The sequence below is a fragment of the Xyrauchen texanus genome, chromosome 43 (genome assembly GCF_025860055.1).
Source record: "Xyrauchen texanus isolate HMW12.3.18 chromosome 43, RBS_HiC_50CHRs, whole genome shotgun sequence".
Lineage (NCBI taxonomy): Eukaryota > Metazoa > Chordata > Actinopteri > Cypriniformes > Catostomidae > Xyrauchen > Xyrauchen texanus.
Genome location: NC_068318.1, coordinates 19029418 through 19047199, shown reverse-complemented (window position 1 = coordinate 19047199; position 17782 = coordinate 19029418). Strand labels below are relative to the sequence as shown.

The window sequence follows — 17782 nt, the reverse complement described above, 5'->3', positions numbered from 1 at the left end:
GTTGTGACAACACACAGAGTCAAATCATAAGAAAGGAGAAACGTGTACAGACATACCAAGGTTAAGACGAAGAACTCCCAGGATGCCATAAGCATCCAGCATCTTTGTGTATGCTGTTTTGATGGTTTCCTTCTCTGCTGCCGCTATGAACGACAACAAAACATCTCTTGAAAGCCACATAGCATATTTTTGTCAAGATTTACAGACTTTAAAATTTCATGGTTTCACTTATAAAAGTTAAAAAACCTCTTTGCATATCTTTATTGAGGACATGGAAATGAATCTTATCTACTGTAAGCAGGATTTTATCTATTTTAATGGGAAAAGTCAGCAATGAGTCAAATGATCAGACATTTTACAGTTAGGATCAATAAAAAATAATGACTATAAATGATTGGCAGGTATCGATTTGAGGTGCACAAAGGTGTCTTGGATGATCTTACACAGTACAGCAACAGCTCCCGACTCGAACATCAGGCATTCCTCTCGATTTCTGGTCTCCACAATAACACTATATGGAGGTGGATCCAATTTATGATAAATACGATAACCTTTGCTGAATGCCATGGCTCGACACAACCCGTTTCAATCCTAAATGAGAAATAATAGTAAATTCAACTCAAATGTCAAACACCAAAACATACTTCAAAGTCTGTCTGATAAAACCTCAATTTATAATCCTTTGAAATGGTTCTAAAGGGATAGTTCACCCAAAAATGCAAATTCTCTCATCATTTAATCACCATCATGCCATACCAGATGTGTATGACTTTCTTTCTACTGCAGAACACCAATGAAGATTTTCTTTGAAGAATATCTCAGCTCTGTTGGTCTATACAAAGAAAGTGAATGGTGACCAGACCTTTGAAGATCCAAAAGCACATAAAGGCAGCATAGTTAATCCATTAGACTGTTTAAATCCATTTCCCCTATAAATCTCCACTTTCAAACAACCCTCCTAGGCACTCTTTTCTTTTAAGAGTTCTCCTTTTGCTTTTGGCGAATCACATTTTATCCTGCATATCACCAATTAGAGGCAGAGAGGAGAATAAAACTGATGTTTCTAAAGACATTGATTTAACCACTGGAGTCTTGTGGATTACAATTATGCTGTTTTTATGTGCTTTTTGGAGCTTGTTGACTTGCATTGACTTGCAACAGACATGAAATATTCACACACACAAAAAAATAGTTTGTGTTATACAGAAGAAAGTCATACACATCTGGGATGGTATGAGGATGAGTAAATGAACTATCCCTTTAAGGTGCTGATAAAAAAATAAAAATAAATTATATATATGCATACAATGCCGTAATAATCCCCAATGAACACACACTATTCAAAGTGCATTATAAATGCAGTCATAAACACTATCATTGACATAACAGGACGGAAATACGTTGAGAGGTTTGCACAAATCGTGCTATAGTAAATGCATGATCTCCTTGCTTGAATTCACTCGTTAGGTTGCAGCAGAGATCACATCGCATGATCATTACATTTTATAAAAGAAAACGGCGATAAATGCAATGTTAAGTGCAAAGTTATTAGGGGCCGTTCAGGCCGAATGCGTTGCTGCGCTAAAAAGCAAGACGCATCGCAATAAATCCACTGAATTATTGAACTCGGTGGTCTTGAGACGCGTTTTAAAAGTTGACGTTCTTTTCAACCTGACACGGCGTCAAATACAAAATTGAGGAACTGACTTTGACAGGTGCTCATCACATGCATGAGCTTCATTCCTGGCTACACACAGACAGATCTGCAACCCAAATGTATATAGAGATGTTTTACAATTCATGCCAATACAAGACAATCTATCGGCTCTGTGTCTAACCTTAGGCCACTGTCTCTGTGTGGCTGAAGGTTGGTTTTCATGACATTAATAATCACCCATATGACAGCTAGTATAAAAATGATCAGGCACTAATGGCACTTGATCTGTCAAAAGCCAGAGTCAAGACAGTTGACAGCGCGAAAAGCCTTTAGCAGGTTGGCTCATATTGATCAACACTGGAGGCTAACGTTAGCCGGCTAGCTCACCATCGCCTTCCTGAACCATATAAATAGATGATATTTTCAGCATCGTATTATTTACTTTTATATTTTAAACATAGAAATACATCGGCTCATTATTACTCATTTATGCTAATGCTTGGTAAAAGAAATGTATGGCCCTGTGTACCTGTCAGAGATGTGTCCGTCTTCCGCCGGTTGGAAAGCGTTTTTGGTAAATGGTACCAAAATGATTAGCGGGGCAGGTTGTAGTTCAGCCACAGAAATAATACAGGAACCTGGACAGGACAGAAAGACATAAACGCTGTTTCCTGCGTCCGTTGTACAAAGGTGCCTCAGATTGTTCCTGGCAGGCAGCAGCTGCCCTAACCCCGCCCCCAACATAATCCTGACCAATGTAGCGTGCGAGACAGAGTAGCCTGTCAGGAACAGTGGATGGCACCACTGATCTTTATATATATAGATCAGAGGATGGCACCTTTCTTCCGTCGCAGTTTCCTGTTCCTGGCATGTAAGTTAACTACTGATTGGTCAAATTTGTGTCATGTGATTTGGGATATCAAATCATGAGCAAATCGCATCGTGTGCATTCAGCACATTATACTTGTCTCTGCAGCTTAAATAAAACGGTAATGGGAAAAAAGAATAGGATACCACATCTGAGTATAATAATAATACTAAATAGTAATATGTACATTAGTAGCTTTAATTCAAATTAAACAAAAATTATTTGACATTTTGGGTCGTGATGCGCCATCCTTTGGCTAAAAAGTGTATGGCAACAAAATCTATTTACGTCGTCGTGTCTAGTTTTTATACAGTTTAGCGATCTAGACCCCGCCCATTAGGTACGCCTACTCAGTGTTACCGTAACACATAGATAAATGGCGAATGGTAATTACGAGACCGTAAATGCCAATCTCTTATTTGAGCACTTATTAGAAAATAAACAATAATAAATAAACATTCTGAATTATTATTAATTAATGAGGATTAATTTATGTCTAAATAGATTATGGGAACAATAATTGAATTTATATATTTACATTTATATATATATATATATATATATACAGGTCCTTCTCAAAAAATTAGCATATTGTGATAAAGTTCATTATTTTCCATAATGTAATGATAAAAATTAAACTTTCATATATTTTAGATTCATTGCACACCAACTGAAATATTTCAGGTCTTTTATTGTTTTAATACTGATGATTTTGGCATACAGCTCATGAAAACCCAAAATTCCTATCTCAAAAAATTAGCATATCACGAAAAGGGTCTCTAAAGGAGCTATTAACCTAATCATCTGAATCAACTAATTAACTCTAAACACCTGCAAAAGATTCCTGAGGCTTTTAAAAACTCCCAGCCTGTTTCATTACTCAAAACCGCAATCATGGGTAAGACTGCCGACCTGACTGCTGTCCAGAAGGCCATCATTGACACCCTCAAGCAAGAGGGTAAGACACAGAAAGAAATTTCTGAACAAATAGGCTGTTCCCAGAGTGCTGTATCAAGGCACCTCAGTGGGAAGTCTGTGGGAAGGAAAAAGTGTGGCAAAAACGCTGCACAACGAGAAGAGGTGACCGGACCCTGAGGAAGATTGTGGAGAAGGACCGATTCCAGACCTTGGGGGACCTCGTGGAAGCAGTGGACTGAGTCTGGAGTAGAAACATCCAGAGCCACTGTGCACAGGCACCAGAAACAGCGGCAGAAGCGCCTGACCTGGGCTACAGAGAAGCAGCACTGGACTGTTGCTCAGTGGTCCAAAGTACTTTTATCGGATGAAAGCAAATTTTGCATGTAATTCGGAAATCAAGGTGCCAGAGTCTGGAGGAAGACTGGGGAGAAGGAAATGCCAAAATGCCTGAAGTCCAGTGTCAAGTACCCACAGTCAGTGATGATCTGGGGTGCCATGTCAGCTGCTGGTGTTGGTCCACTGTGTTAAACAAGGGCAGGGTCAATGCAGCTAGCTATCAGGATATTTTGGAGCATTTCATGCTTCCATCTGCTGAAAAGCTTTATGGAGATGAAGATTTCATTTTTCAGCACGACCTGGCACCTGCTCACAGTGCCAAAACCACTGGTAAATGGTTTACTGACCATGGTATTACTGTGCTCAATTGGCCTGCCAACTCTCCTGACCTGAACCCATAGAGAATCTGTGGGATATTGTGAAGAGAAAGTTGAGAGACGCAAGACCCAACACTCTGGATGAGCATAAGGCCGCTATCGAAGCATCCTGGGCCTCCATAACACCTCAGCAGTGCCACAGGCTGATTGCCTCCATGCCACGCCGCATTGAAGCAGTCATTTCTGCAAAAGGATTCCCGACCAAGTATTGAGTGCATAACTGAACATAATTATTTGAAGGTTGACTTTTTTGTATTAAAAACACTTATTTTATTGGTCGGATGAAATATGCTAATTTTTTGAGATAGGAATTTTGGGTTTTCATGAGCTGTATGCCAAAATCATCAGTATTAAAACAATAAAAGACCTGAAATATTTCAGTTGGTGTGCAATGAATCTAAAATATATGAAAGTTTAATTTTTATCATTACATTATGGAAAATAATGAACTTTATCACAATATGCTAATTTTTTGAGAAGGACCTGTATATATATATATATAAGCATATATGTAAACATGGAAGATCTTCAAGCCCCTGAAAGAAAGAAAAAGCATTAAAAGTATTACAAAAAAACAAAATGGCAACGAATGCACAAAAGATCCTAAATTCAGAAGCCTCAACATTACATTGCCCCTCACTCATTTTCCCTACTCCATCCCGCCCACTTCCGATGATGCAGTTTAACCCACCAATGATCTGGAGTCCTAAAATTCAACTGTCCAATTAGATTAATAGGTTCAGGAAACAAACGTTTCATAAAGCGGCTGCGTGCGATCTGTCATTATGGTTTCATAAACGAAATAGAGAACATTGTGACTCACTTGCACGTCCTTATCTCAGAGTGTCAGCAGAAAAGAGGAACTTTTGCTGCATGTTCTTTAATGAAGAAGTAAGTATTGAATCTCTTGGCATTGTTTGTAATAGGCTACCGCATAAGCGGTCATACCGGTAGCTGTCAAATCATTGATCTGAATTAGCTGTCATTTGCAACGTCTAAACGTAATGGAACTGTTTTGGGTTGCCTAAAATATGTGATTCAGCACGAATTTAACTGATGTTTGTTCATGCTCCAAATGTTTGGTTCCCAGAGCGTTCTGGAGACGTTAGTGTATGGTGTCATTTTTATATCACTTGAATTTGAAAAAGCCTCCGAATTCATGATCTTTAAAAAAGAGTGTAATTTGATGTTATCGAAAAATGTTGCTGTTAATTTTAAATATTTGAAAATATTTTGTGTGAATTCACCTAAAAAAATTAAGGTTGTGAAATTCACATCTCAATAATCAGATTGTTAAATACAGGTCGAAAAATTCAGTTGGCAAAATTCGAGGATGACATCCAGGAATGCAAGGAAAAGTAAAAAACCGTTGAAGTTATCCATCATTCTCTTGGACAATCGCAAAGCGATGGAAACAGCTCAAAATAAATTTTAAATGTATATATTGTAGCTGTCTGCTGAAAAACGCGTATCTCCAAAAAACAAAATTTTCAAGAGCATGGAAAAACTCATAAACAATCTTACAAGATACTTGTTAAACAGAATGATTAAACATCTTTTCATTGGTAATTTCGCTGCACAGTAGGAAGGAGGTCATTCAGTGCATTCCGTCTGTGGTAAAAAGACAAAATTAGAGCCAACAAAGAGCCTTTAGCTTCCTTGTTAGCGCACCTGCCTCCCATGCCGGAGACAAGTTTGAGTACCGCAAGGAGCGGGTAGAACAGGAGCGTCACAATGGTGCCGTGACCCGGATGGGAGTGAGATTTAGGGGGGTGAGTGTAACAGTAGCTAGGTGATAGATAGCTGTGCAATATGTAGAAACCTCACTCCCCTGACCTCAAGAGGTGCACTAGCTACTGATGTTAGAGGTTGTAGCCTTTAGCCTCCTTATTAGCGCACCTTCCTCACATGCCAGAAATGCCTGTTCGAGTCCCGTGCGGAATTGGAAGAACAGGAGCGCCACACCTACATTTTTAATAATGTGCAAAACGTCTTTTATTTGCTCCTTGGCTATTCTCATTGAACGAATCTGCTGAAAAGACAAGTAAAATTATTAATGGTGCACGCATACATGACCAGATAACATGATCCCCGGCATGGTCATACAATGATGTCACATGAAACGGGTCAATATGCTCCTACATTACAGTGAATAATTGTTTTGGTATATGTACGAATTGAATACCTGATTAATAATAGCTACAGGAAATGACAAAAATAATTTACAGGCCTCTGTATTATTATGTTTGTGTGATTGTTAATACTTAAAATGTGAGGAACAAAGCAACTGACATTTAAGGTTAAATGACTCTCATAATGATCACTTTTCTAATTTGGTCTTTCACGCATGCATTACATGCAAGACAAAAGAAACAATAACGGAATACTGCTGTCTGATTTTAGTAAGGGGTACAATGCAAATGCACATATTATAGATCACTTCTGTAAAGTATATAGATGAAGACCAGGTTTGTATTATCATGAAGGTAACATGGTCTGCTTGAAAATAAACATAATAAATAAGACACTGACAAATCATCAGTATTCTACAAATGTAATAAATATGAGGTTAGATTATCCAGAATTTTTATATAAACAAAGTAAGATGGCATGCTAACTCGAGCAATCCAGACTGGTAATGTAAACAGTTTGGGTACAGAATGATGTGCATTTGAAATTCAATATATTTTTATTCAGCAGCTAGTAGAATATATATATACTAGTTGCTGAATAAAAATATATTGAATTTTGAGACCTAAATTTCACGACCTGAAATCTATCACTTGAATAATAAAACTGTTTTTTTTTTTTTAGGTGAATTCACACACACAAAAAATCAAATGTAATATTAACATATAAAAATGTTTAGTTAACATAAAATTACACTCTTATTTCAAGATCATGAATTCGGAGGCTTTTTCAAATTCAAGTTCTGGTGATATAAAAATGACACCATATTAGTATATGGTTCTTAAAAGTATACAACCTAAAAATAACGTTCCCTTCACATACGCTAAAGTTACGGGAACGTTCTGTGTTTGCTGGGTCAGTTCTGTTAATGCCATTATGTAGGTCTCCAAATAGTCAGATCATGTGGACTTATCTTCTTGTCCATTATCTTGCTTGGCTTTACAGGACACTTCCTCGTCAGTATGAAGGGACTGTACTTTGTTGAGCCGATCGTTGCGATATATGCGTTTGCCAGCTTTATGATTTACCCTTTGGTGCAGCAGTATGTGTATCGCAGACTGTGGCTGGAGATCACCAACTCCTCTTATCCAGTGTCCGACAACACTTCCCGATGTGCCAACACCAGCAGCAATCAGACCAGCCAGCAAAATGTGAGTAATTCAGCACTGGTTTACACATTGGTATCTTATTTTCCATCCATATGTCACATGAATATATAACACAGAAATATTTTTTGATCATGTAGTGGCCCCAAGATTTTGGTCTCTTTAATCCATACTTAAAATATACATCATTACATTAGATAACAAAATAGTAAACCAATTGGCTTTTGCAAACAAATGGTTCTAGACCATTTCTCATTCCATGGTCATTTTTAGTAAAATGCAACATGTCAGTTCCTCGCAAGTTCACTGGGGTAACCACAGGTCAGGTGCAGTTCATCACATATTGGCATGTTCCACTAAGTTTGACAACTTATACAAAATCATTGATTCATCTTTATATCATTGATTCGTTGGGATGTTTTAGTTGGTTTAGCATGCTGTACATGCTTATATAAAAAAAAATATTTGCTATATTAGCCAAAGTGTGCGAGGTTATGGCATTGTGCACTGTAAACCCTAATGTTGTCATTACTGGAAAAATCGTTATAACATAAAAAAGTTATAACTTAATGAAAAAGTATTTGAAATGTCTAGTTTTAGCTTAATTTTTATCATAATTCAAATATCTAAGTTCCTTGATTTTCTTTGACTTAAATTTTGTGTTAATAACTCAAACGAAAAAAAAAATTGTGTCTTAAAGTTTGCAAGATCCTCAAACAGATCTGTTTATTACTCTTTCTTTTCAGGGTTATATATCTAAATATTTGATACTTATGGCATGTGGATGGACCTATGTGAACACAGTTTCCAATATCTCATCAAGACCGGCATCTTGACTTCTTGCATGAGTGCTGTAAAGTCAGTCAGTGTGTCAATACAGAACTGACTCTGTGTTTGGTATTACAGATACTGTATAAAGACTGGCATCATTAAATAGTACCTGGTATTAAAACATATTTATGTTTTACTATAAATTTGATAGGAAATTACTGGTACTTTTGACATCCCTGCAAAAAAAAACATGTTTGGGCTTTTTTAAAACAATCAGGGCTTAAGCTCACCCCTAGTACGCCCATGATAAAATGTATTGTTTTGAAAATCACGGTCAATCTTGGACTATTCTGAATATGTTATATGGATTTAGTTGCACAAATTCTTTGACTTCACCTGTTGTGGTTTCGAGAACAGTCTGTAGTACTCTTATAGTTTTGGTTATTATCAAAGTTTAAGAACACACACATCTGTTTCATATCCTCTTTCTGTTTTCTCGTTTTGTAGATGTTGTTTGAAACTTGTTTGGACCATTTTGTTTTAGACTGCATAAAATTCATTTGCAGTAACAGCTTTATGTATGTACATCTATCTTATTAATTTTACTCTATTTTCAGGAGGTGCAGAAAGCAGCTTCTATCTTTTCCATGTACAGTGATTTGTTTTCCATGATCCCCAGTCTCTTGGTGACTCTACTTCTAGTGGCCTATAGTGATCAGCGAGGGCGTAAGATCACCATTATTATGCCCCTCATCGGGGGTCTGATCTACACACTTTCCTTCCTGGCAGTCTCCTACTTTGAACTAAACCTCTACCTCCTAATAGCTGCCTCCTTCGTAAGTGCCCTTTTTGGTGGTATTGGCACCATGCTGGGTGGCTGCTTCTCCTATGTGGCCGATTTGTGCGAGGATGGCAAGCAGAAAACTCTTCGAATGGCCGTTGTGGACATGGTGATCGGTTTATTGGCAGGCGTGGCATCAATCTCTACTGGCTACTTCCTGCGAGCTGCTGGATTCAACTGGCCTTTCTTCACGTCAGCCATGTTCCAGGTGGTTAACTTGCTATATGCCATCTTCATTTTGGAAGAAACCAAGGTGATTGACCGGTCAGAGACTGTGGCTTGTTGCCGGGTCCTGCATAAACTTGTATCAGGGATCTATAACCTGTTTGCTGGGGGAAACAGGAAAACAGGTTGGATTCTTGTGCTGATGATTGTAATATTTTCCACTCTTTCATTTTCCAATACTGGGGGTTTGTCCGTGATCACTCTCTATGAACTCAATAAGCCGCTTTGCTGGAGTGAGATACTCGTCGGCTACGGCTCTGCGGCTTCCCTCACCGTCTTCCTCACCAGTTTTGTTGGTGTGTATGTGTTCTCGCGCTGTCTGTCTGACATGGCCATTGTATTCATCGGAATGCTGTCAGTCATTATAGGCCTGGTGATGGTAGCCTTCGCAAAGACTACAGTCATGATGTTCCTTGGTGAGCATGTCCAAACTCTGATGTTGATAGGGCTTTTGTATTAAATCTGGGTTTTGTATTTGCTTTCAGACCATTCTGAAATAATAATGAGTATTTAGAGCAATATGAAGGAAAAAGAATAGATGCTCAAATGTTCAACAATGAAGGAAGTATACAATTAAAATAGTAAAGAAAAACTAATAAATTAACATTTCTAGAAGTCAAATCAATGATATTTATTTATTGCATTACTATTTAAGGCATTTTCACATTTTACAACAAAAACAGGCTAATGTTAGCAATAAACCGCTTCCCCCAACCCGTACCCCGTTATGCCAATCAAAAGAAACACATTTTTATTAATGTTATCATTATTATTATTGTTTCTAATTATTATAAATAATCATTCATATATTCATAATTTATTATAAATAATAAAGAAGGTATTCTAAAATATAAAACAAATTATAGAAGTAATTAATCAAATATTAAATTAACAATATCAAATATTTAAAATAATATTTTTAGTTGTTATATTTAATAATAAATCAATATTTATATTATTGTTGTTATAAATAATAATAATACAGCACTGTGAAATTACAAGTTAACCTTTTGATACAAATTCAACATTAGCACACGCTTCACAAGTATACAATGTTTACCCCCAGCCCACTATCTAATTAAGTAAGGATAGTTTCCCAGATCTGAGACCAGCTCAGTTTTATTTCGCTTGTTTATGTTCTTTTAAGATAAGTTAAGATAACATTCATTTAAATGAACAAACAGCAGCTGCCTCTGGATTACAGCAACATCACACAACTCATCACATTTTATGTACTTATTATATATATATAGTTAATCACTGAGCCAAGACTTGCTCATTTACCTTAAAAGATAATTGAATACAATAACACTGGTAACTGTGCTGTTTGTTTGTGAATTAATAATCAGCTAAAACTAATATAATCAGCTAGACTCTATAAGGCTAAACGTCATTCCAATTTTTTGGTTTATTATTTGTTACACATTTTACTCCAGAACAACCAGGTTAGAAAGTCAATGTGTGCCCTAAATTTGCTTACTGTACCCAGCTAAAACAGGTCACAATTTTCTACAGTTCTGGTGGGATTGTTTGTTCAGTTAATGTGAATATTTATTACAGTGAGGATTCCTGCGATGTTTGCTATCATGCCGTTCCCCATTCTGCGTTCAATGATGTCAAAGGTTGTCTCAAAGTCCGAGCAGGGTGAGTGGCTCTCTGAAAATCACTGTTCCAAAGCAAAACCTCACTCAGCAAGATGTTGGTCCTAAGAGCTCTTCTCTGCTCGAGAGAAGTGTTTTCAGTAACTACTCCTTAAACAAGAGGTTCATTCCAGTGTGATGTGTTGTCAAATCTTAATCAGCCCTTTCTTTGAAATTAAAAGCTGTTTCTATAGCAGTTTTGCCCTAATTTTTTAAAAGCAGTTTTATTTTAATGGAAAAGTCATGATTTCAATATATATTTGACTTCTTTCTGTACTGTAATAATATGTTCATGTATAATTCTTATTTACTGTATTGCTGTTTGTTGTTTTCAAAGGAGTGCTTTTTGCCTGCGTGGCTTTTACTGAAAACCTGAGTACTAATGTGGCCTCCACAGTTTTTAGCAGTATCTATGCGGCCACTGTGGCATGGTGCCCTGGATTTGTCTTTCTATTGGGTGCTGGACTCTGCCTCTTTCCTATGACTCTACTGGGGTAAGTGTATATTTCTGTAAAGCAGTTCAATGGAAAGGAAGAGGCGAGAACCGGCTTGACAATATAAATAATCGTTTAATGAAGAAATAAACGAAAAACACACAGAGCAGCTGCCTGTAATCTCTCTCTCTCTCTCTCTCTCTCGAACCGTCGTCACCGGCCGCCCTTATCACTTGCGCGCCCCCATCAGGCTGATTAGGGACCGGGCGTGCGTTGTTCCACCCCGGCCCCGCCCCCCGCCCTCCTCCGTTCTAAAATTACATTAACGTATGTTATATTAATGTAATTTAGAGAGGCACCTTAAAGGGGAATAAAATTAGCTTTTTATTTCTAAGATGAAGATCCAGAATGTTTTAGGTCTGTTTGCATGCACATTCATGTATTTGGCAGACAGTTTAATTCAAAGTGACCTCCAGTGCATTCAAGGTACCCAATACATGTATCATTATGTGTGTTCTTGGAAAACAAATGCATGAACTTGGTGTTATTTTGACAATGCTCCATTACTTGAGCCACAGCTCTTTTAGTCTCAATTGTCGTACGTTTATTAGCTTATCCTTGTACAGGCAGATGCCATATCTACTTCAGTCAGATATATATTGTTTTCTGAAATCAAGTCTGGTAACTTTGTTAATATGACTCACCACAACAATGGTAACTCTTCCATTTAGAAGTATGAAGCTCCTGCACAGTATTGTTTGGAATGGCTTGACCTTTGGTCAGTAATGCACCTGGTTAGACCATTGCATCATAGACAGTTAGTGATTTTTCACATCAAGTTTTCTGAGCTTCTTTATCCATCTCTGTCATGACTTGCACTTTCAAGTGAGACCACATGCCATGGTTTATTTTGGTAAACAGGCCATAGTTCCTCTGCAAAATGCCAGACTCACATTTCCCCTTTTTTTTTTCTTTTTTGTTGCATATGTTTGTATTTATGTTTCTGTACTTATGCATATGTCCATGAGTGTCTGAATGCTGACTCACTCTGACTGTGTGTCCCTCTCCAGCATCCTAAGGTGTTTCCATCCAGTGGATTCTGAGACTGAAGGACTCTTTTCAGACGATGAGACTGAAACCTCAGATGATGCACCTGTAGCTTAAAAACCTATATAGGGAATTCAAATACCTCAGTCATTCACCTCAATTCCCCTGTGCGATTCTTTACTGAGACTATGAGTAGGAGTCAAACTGGAGATAAACTGGGAACTCGATGCAAATGTGCACGTGGCTACTCTCTTCAAGCCAAAGTTTTTGAGTATTTTGAGTCACTGCCGTGGAGTTTTTACTGAAATTTAATATATTAATTTATATTAAGTAATATTAGGGAAATTTTGTAAAAGAGGAAATACTATTTATAGTGGAGCGGCTAAGTGATATAATCGTTCAGTTTATGATACAAGCGTGAAAATTGGCATGAGCAGTCTCCATGGGTCACTTGACAAGAAAATTGTCCGAGCCACTTGAAATTTCAAGATGGTGGCCATTTTTCAAGATGGCCGACACCTGGATCCTCAAAAGATCAATTTTCCGATATAAATGTATTGTTTTTTTTTCATTAAGGATGATTTGGTGTCATTTTATTTTATATGTTTTAGATTATTCTAAAGAACAACTTTTAACACATCAAAATACAGTTGTGTTGATTTGTTGATTATAGATAGATTAGACAAGAGTGAATATCTGCACTACCAGGGCACACTGGTGATATATCACTGCTGTTAAACTCAGAGTGGGGTTCAATGTCAGCTAATTGTAAAGTTAGTATCGCAAATGCTGTCTAATCTACCCCAAAACAGTTAGATAGCCGCACCTGAATTGACAGGTTGTGCCAGCCCGGGAGAGCCAAGCCAAGGTTAATGGGGTTTTAGTTAACCGGATGGTGTACAGATCGCACAGGATATAAATGGCATTGGATGAACATCGGACTAAGTGTAGGGTTAAGGCATGAACTTAGTTGTATCCCATACATCAAAGTGTTTGGTAAAAGGTGGTAAAAGGATAAACACTCTGCCTCTGCCTATACATTTGCTGCAGACATGGCAGAAGCCATCATAACAGTTGAGAAAACTAACTGGGACAGATGTTTCATTTGTCAGCAGGACACCAAGGAAAAACTCATTCATCCGAGTTTATTCAACAGAGAGCACGATCGTACTGGTTATGATACCATTGCAAGAAATGTTCCATTATTTCATAAGATCAATGCTCTGCCTATCTTACTTAGTCCAACCCGACTAGATGAAGGTGATGGCATAGAAACACATTGACAAGAAATAGAGGAAAATATCATTCAAGCTGTAAACTTATGTTCAATAACACAAAGCTGGAAAGGGCCCAAAAGAGAGCATCTACTGCTGCTAAAGACACTGAAGATACCAAAGATATCCATGTCAAGAGGCCAAGAGGATCCCAGCCCTCGAAAGCTTTGTGCTTTATATGTGAAGATGAGAGTGCGATGTCCCCCTTACGAGAAGCAATGACGATGAAACTTAATGAAAGAGTCAATGAATGTGCCCATCAGAGACTGCTCATGCCAATTTTCATGCTTGTATCACCAAATAAACCACTATATCACTTAACTGCTCCACTAAGGTGTCGGCCATCTTGAAATTTCAAGTGGCTCGGACAATTTTCTTGTCAAGTGACCCATGGAGACTGCTCATGCCAATTTTCACGCTTGTATCATAAACTGAACGATTCTGCCAAACATAAGCACTTAGCCGCTCCACTATTAATGCAATATTAGTCTTCGCATAAATGTCCTGAAGTTTGGGCAACTGTGCATTAAGTTTTTGTTTTGTATAAAAACACAATTAGATTTTCTAATTGTATTTTTGAATACTTCTGCATAAAGCATTTCACTTTAAAATAACCACAAATTCCTTTTGATTTGTCACCTTCAAAGTGTTGAATTTCAATTCTCTCACTAAGCTGTGACCTGCTATTCCAGTTTTATAGGCTTTTAAATTATGAATTAGATTTGAATGGACTGTTGTTTCCTGTCTGCCCTTAGCTTTTTTTCACAAACTTTGTTTAAGTGATCTGGATCATACATTATCAGTTTTAGAGGGCAGTCAAGTGCCTGCCTCACACTTGAACTCCTACACACTGAAATCCACACCTATTTGAGCATACATTATAGGAATAACTACTGAACTACTACAACATACCAGTTCACCTTTTTCATTCACACAAATACACTCAAACAAACCCACCTGTCAGTTTACTTGTGTATGACTGTGATATTTTGCTTTAATAAAACTAGTATCTGAGTTGGTTTGAACAGTGTATATACAATGTGTTTTTGAGTCCTTGCTATCTGAACTGTTCATCACTGCGACAGCAGGTGGCATTATAGATCTCTTTTAGCCAAGAAGGATTTTGGTTATATTGTCGACGGTTTAGCACTGCTCTATACCTGGACACTTTGATTTCTTGGTTTTATGTTGTGAACGATGTGCTGTTTTGTAAAACAAATAATTCATTCATATAAAACTAGGCCACAACAACCAGGGGAGGATTTAGTGATTTGGGGCACTTTGCAAAGTACAGGGCCCTTTTCAATGACACATTTGGGTCGATTTTCTCTTAATGGCTTTTATTATTATTATTTAATTTTCTATGGAATGGTATGGAGAAAATATTCCTATACCCTGTAAGATTTCACTGACTATACCGGCTAATTGTTTACATGCACTGTATAGGCTAAATGTGACTTGGTCAGTGAGCAGCTTTCTCCACAGCAAAATAATATTCCTGCAATGCTTGTGTAAACAGCACACGTAACATCCGAGGAAGACTTCAATGTTTAACTGTTTGTTGATTTGCTTTATTTCCAGATATTGTTAATAATATCTGACAACACATTTTAAAACACAATCTGGCAACTATGAACTACAATACAGTATATACTACTACAATACCTTTTTCTTTCTCACTCTCCTTCTTTCTTAATTCAACTTGACCTTGATAACAGGGGCGTAGTAATCATTTAAAAAGTGAGAGGGATTGGGCGATTAGCGCAAGACGAACATAAATATATAATAGGCTATATATATTTTAAGGCTCTTAATTGATAAATATTTTTTTTATTGAATTAATTACATGATTGACCAGTGAATTTTAACTTATGCATTTAGACATTTGCTGTATTAAAGGCTTTGCTCAACTTTTACATTTGAAAATGTAAAAAGTTTGCTATATTTACGCTGCTAAGGACGAAAACTCGTCAACAGTCCAAGAAATTGTAATTTATGAGTGTCAACGCCCAGATCATAATCATAATCATAATCATCAACACTGTGTATGGTGACTACAGTGAGTGCTGTGCTCATGGAAGCAATGGAAGGTGGCGGTACAGACTGTGCAGCAATCTGATCTGTTTGGAAAGAGTGTTACCTTAGGACAGGGCTCTTCAACTACTTTCTTGCAGGGGTCAGATTACCCAGTTGAAAACTAGCGGGGCCCAATTTTTTTCAGTATTAATCCTTAAAGGGAGGAGCATAAGTATACAGGTCCTTCTCAAAAAATTAGCATATTGTGATAAAGTTCATTATTTTCCATAATGTAATGATACAAATTAAACTTTCATATATTTTAGATTCATTGCACACCAACTGAAATATTTCAGGTCTTCTATTGTTTTAATACTGATGATTTTGGCATACAGCTCATGAAAACCCAAAATTCCTATCTCAAAAAAATTAGCATATTTCATCCGACCAATAAAAGAAGTGTTTTTAATACAAAAAAAGTCAACCTTCAAATAATTATGTTCAGTTATGCACTCAATACTTGGTCGGGAATCCTTTTGCAGAAATGACTGCTTCAATGCGGCGTGGCATGGAGGCAATCAGCCTGTGGCACTGCTGAGGTGTTATGGAGGCCCAGGATGCTTCGATAGCGGCCTTAAGCTCATCCAGAGTGTTGGGTCTTGCGTCTCTCAACTTTCTCTTCACAATATCCCACAGATTCTCTATGGGGTTCAGGTCAGGAGAGTTGGCAGGCCAATTGAGCACAGTAATACCATGGTCAGTAAACCATTTACCAGTGGTTTTGGCACTGTGAGCAGGTGCCAGGTCGTGCTGAAAAATGAAATCTTCATCTCCATAAAGCTTTTCAGCAGATGGAAGCATGAAGTGCTCCAAAATCTCCTGATAGCTAGCTGCATTGACCCTGGCCTTGATAAAACACAGTGGACCAACACCAGCAGCTGACATGGCACCCCAGACCATCACTGACTGTGGGTACTTGACACTGGACTTCAGGCATTTTGGCATTTCCTTCTCCCCAGTCTTCCTCCAGATTCTGGCACCTTGATTTCCGAATGACATGCAAAATTTGCTTTCATTGGACCACTGAGCAACAGTCCAGTGCTGCTTCTCTGTAGCCCAGGTCAGGCGCTTCTGCCGCTGTTTCTGGTGCCTGTGCACAGTGGCTCTGGATGTTTCTACTCCAGACTCAGTCCACTGCTTCCGCAGGTCCCCCAAGGTCTGGAATCGGTCCTTCTCCACAATCTTCCTCAGGGTCCGGTCACCTCTTCTCGTTGTGCAGCGTTTTTTGCCACACTTTTTCCTTCCCACAGACTTCCCACTGAGGTGCCTTGATACAGCACTCTGGGAACAGCCTATTTGTTCAGAAATTTCTTTCTGTGTCTTACCCTCTTGCTTGAGGGTGTCAATGATGGCCTTCTGGACAGCAGTCATGTCGGCAGTCTTACCCATGATTGCGGTTTTGAGTAATGAAACAGGCTGGGAGTTTTTAAAAGCCTCAGGAATCTTTTGCAGGTGTTTAGAGTTAATTAGTTGATTCAGATGATTAGGTTAATAGCTCCTTTAGAGACCCTTTTCATGATATGCTAATTTTTTGAGATAGGAATTTTGGGTTTTCATGAGCTGTATGCCAAAATCATCAGTATTAAAACAATAAAAGACCTGAAATATTTCAGTTGGTGTGCAATGAATCTAAAATATATGAAAGTTTAATTTTTATCATTACATTATGGAAAATAATGAACTTTATCACAATATGCTAATTTGTTGAGAAGGACCTGTATATACATGGCCAATGAATAGCAAGCGCTCTCAACAGAGAGGACTTGTGAAGAAAGAGACGTTACGTTTAGGTTGTAAAACCTTGCGAATGTGTTTTGAGAAGATCATCCTGCTGCAAATCATAAGAAAAAGTCTTGTAAGGACACACCGTTCGTCCATGCCGATGAGGTGGCGATGCCTCTTGTTGAGTGTGCTTTAACACCAATTGGGCAAGTCTTTCCTTGCGACTCATAAGCCAGGGCAATTGCATCGGCAATCCAGTGAGAAAGTCTTTGATTTGAGATGGACATTCCTTTCGTGTGT

General features: G+C 37.9%; 2 protein-coding genes across 6 annotated transcripts in view; one reads left to right on the top strand and one right to left on the bottom strand.

Moving 5' to 3' along the window:
- LOC127635940 (synaptojanin-1-like) overlaps positions 1-2297 on the bottom strand; it is a 33892-nt gene extending 31595 nt beyond the window's left edge. For all 5 annotated transcript variants that reach the window (XM_052116242.1, XM_052116244.1, XM_052116246.1 and 2 more), the window contains exons 1-3: positions 2187-2297; positions 444-591; positions 57-143 (exon numbers count right to left, since the gene is read on the bottom strand). In XM_052116242.1, the coding sequence (XP_051972202.1) occupies positions 57-143; positions 444-567 (211 nt within the window). In that variant the 5' untranslated portion in view covers positions 568-591; positions 2187-2297. The remainder of the gene's footprint in view (positions 1-56; positions 144-443; positions 592-2186) is intronic.
- Positions 2298-4952: 2655 nt separating this feature from the next.
- LOC127636158 (solute carrier family 46 member 3-like) lies at positions 4953-12804 on the top strand. Its single transcript, XM_052116578.1, has 6 exons — positions 4953-5047; positions 7292-7497; positions 8841-9705; positions 10850-10933; positions 11267-11423; positions 12434-12804. The coding sequence occupies exons 2-6, from the start codon at positions 7309-7311 to the stop codon at positions 12525-12527; spliced, it is 1389 nt and encodes a 462-aa protein (XP_051972538.1). The 5' UTR covers positions 4953-5047; positions 7292-7308; the 3' UTR covers positions 12528-12804.
- Positions 12805-17782: the final 4978 nt, after the last annotated feature.

Bases quoted from the DNA above. Each gene is read 5' to 3' on its own strand.
- LOC127636158 (XM_052116578.1), top strand. From the start codon at position 7,309: ATGAAGGGACTGTACTTTGTTGAGCCGATCGTTGCGATATATGCGTTT. The intron at 7,498-8,840 runs GTGAGTAATTCA...CTCTATTTTCAG, and splicing joins ATCAGACCAGCCAGCAAAAT to GAGGTGCAGAAAGCAGCTTC. The intron at 10,934-11,266 runs GTGAGTGGCTCT...TTGTTTTCAAAG, and splicing joins TGTCTCAAAGTCCGAGCAGG to GAGTGCTTTTTGCCTGCGTG.